Source organism: Cyprinodon variegatus, unplaced genomic scaffold (genome assembly GCF_000732505.1).
Source record: "Cyprinodon variegatus isolate N-32 unplaced genomic scaffold, C_variegatus-1.0 Scaffold57, whole genome shotgun sequence".
Classification (NCBI taxonomy): Eukaryota; Metazoa; Chordata; class Actinopteri; order Cyprinodontiformes; family Cyprinodontidae; genus Cyprinodon; species Cyprinodon variegatus.
This window is the reverse complement of record NW_015150510.1, coordinates 1,642,025-1,643,949: the sequence shown is the minus strand read 5'-3', so window position 1 is coordinate 1,643,949 and position 1,925 is coordinate 1,642,025. Positions and strand designations below refer to the sequence as shown.

The following is a 1,925-nucleotide window of genomic DNA, read 5'->3' as shown; positions in this document are numbered from 1 at the left end:
AATTGTTCCTTGGCATAAGGAGCAACATTGGTAAAAATGCTCCATAAAATCCATTCATTCATTTTTCAATTGGCCCTTCTAACAAACCAACAAACGTTTTTCTCTCTAGTAAAATATCTCAGACTTTTGGCTGTCCATACTCACTGCTGCCACCCTCTGGTTTAATGGGGAACTGCTTGTTTTATCACCATTTCACAATGTTTAAGAATTTTCTAAAAAAAAATAAAAAATAAAAATCCTGTTTTAAGTTTATGATCTGGATCATCACAAAAAATTCACGAATTCTTCCCTGGACTGAGGTGCACCTCACATAAAAATATAATTAAAATCTGTCCATAACTTTTCACCTTATCCTATACGCAGACAAACACACAAACTCTCCTAAATGCATAACTTCCTTGACAGAGGTAAAAAGCTGCTAAGACGGTTTAAAATGTCCAGTCACTGATTACTCTGTCTTAATTTGTAGATGCTAACACCCACAGCATGACGCCACCTCTGTTCCTACCATAAATAGTTACCATTTATGATAAGAAGAGCAGAAAAAAGGTTAAATGCTGCTTAAATCGGAATAAACTAAAGTTGGTATTTAGAATAAAAATCCCATTATTGTCCCACAATGGGGAAATTCTGGTGTTTATAGCAGCAAAATGTGGAACTTTAGAAAAATATATGAGAATAACATAATAGTTAGGAGTTAAAAGATAAACAAAATAAATACTGTACTGTGTTTTAACAATATAAAAAAAACTGCACCTATGGACTTATGCTGGATGACTACATAAAGTCATCTTTTTTGACAAGATTGGCAGCATATTTTTATTTTTATTCAAGATGCTAACATTAGCCTACAAGCATCAGCTGCTTCCATCCAACATGTTTTGATCTTGTGACTCCTTGCAGTTAAAAACTTCATGGCTCACTCACGATTTGTCGTTGGCGCTGTGCCTGTCGAATTCCCGTTTCCCACGAGAGTCGAAGCCCTCGCCGCGGCCCATGCCGCGTCCTCTACCGCCACGTCCCCCCCGTCCGCCGCCACGTCCCCTCGGAGGCCTGTCTCCAGAGGGCCTGATGGACGAACACAGAAAACACAGAACAGTTAACTGGAAGGGTAATCAGTCACCTGGATACACAGAGCAGCCGTCTCTGGTTTCTCCGTCACTTCTTGGTTTCAGTTTACATCACATGATGCTGAAAAACCAAACTTGGGCAGATGCCTGATAAACATACAGCTCATCACTCAGAGGCGGTTCTAGATTCAATTTACCATGGAGGCCAATGTGTTTTCATGGGGCTTAGAAACAAGAATAACAAACAAAAAATTTATGAAATCAACAGGGCACAAGTGCATCGTTTAGAATATTAAATGAGCCACAAAGTTGCAAACCGTTGAGCTGACAGATGAAAACTGTAGCCTTTTATTAATAGGGGTGGAGCTTAAAGCTGATTGTAACTGCTCGTTAACTATTAAAGTGAATTGTAGAGGCAAAACATTAAATCTGCGGCAAAACCGTAACGCTCTTTTCTGACAGCACATGTAAGAATTTAGTATCAGACTGCAAAGACAGACAAAAAAAAATACAAATTTCTTGATATAAGCAATGATCTTCACATAAGATCATCAGGAAAAGTTTATTGTTTTGTTTTTTAATTAATATCTAAATCATCTTATTCTGTTGGTAAATTATCTAACGAAAATCAAGGGAGGAAAAAATGACACTTAATTCAAGAAAAATGTATATTTTTTCACCACTTTTTTTAATACTGGAGCCACAGCAGGACCTGTTCTATAGGGGTACTGTCCAGTGTTCATTTCGTAAACCAGGATGATGACGTTAACGCCCCCTTTTCCCTGTGACGATAAGACGATGACGCACAAGACCAGACGAAATTTACAAGCCATGGATGAATGGACATTAAAAAAT

General features: G+C 37.9%; 1 protein-coding gene across 1 annotated transcript in view; it reads right to left on the bottom strand.

Annotated features, from left to right (window-relative positions):
- LOC107082609 (plasminogen activator inhibitor 1 RNA-binding protein-like) overlaps nt 1-1,925 on the bottom strand; it is a 14,781-nt gene that overhangs the window by 10,529 nt on the left and 2,327 nt on the right. Inside the window, exon 3 of the mRNA XM_015371377.1 lies at nt 928-1,068. Within this exon, the coding sequence (XP_015226863.1) occupies nt 928-1,068 (141 nt within the window). The remainder of the gene's footprint in view (nt 1-927; nt 1,069-1,925) is intronic.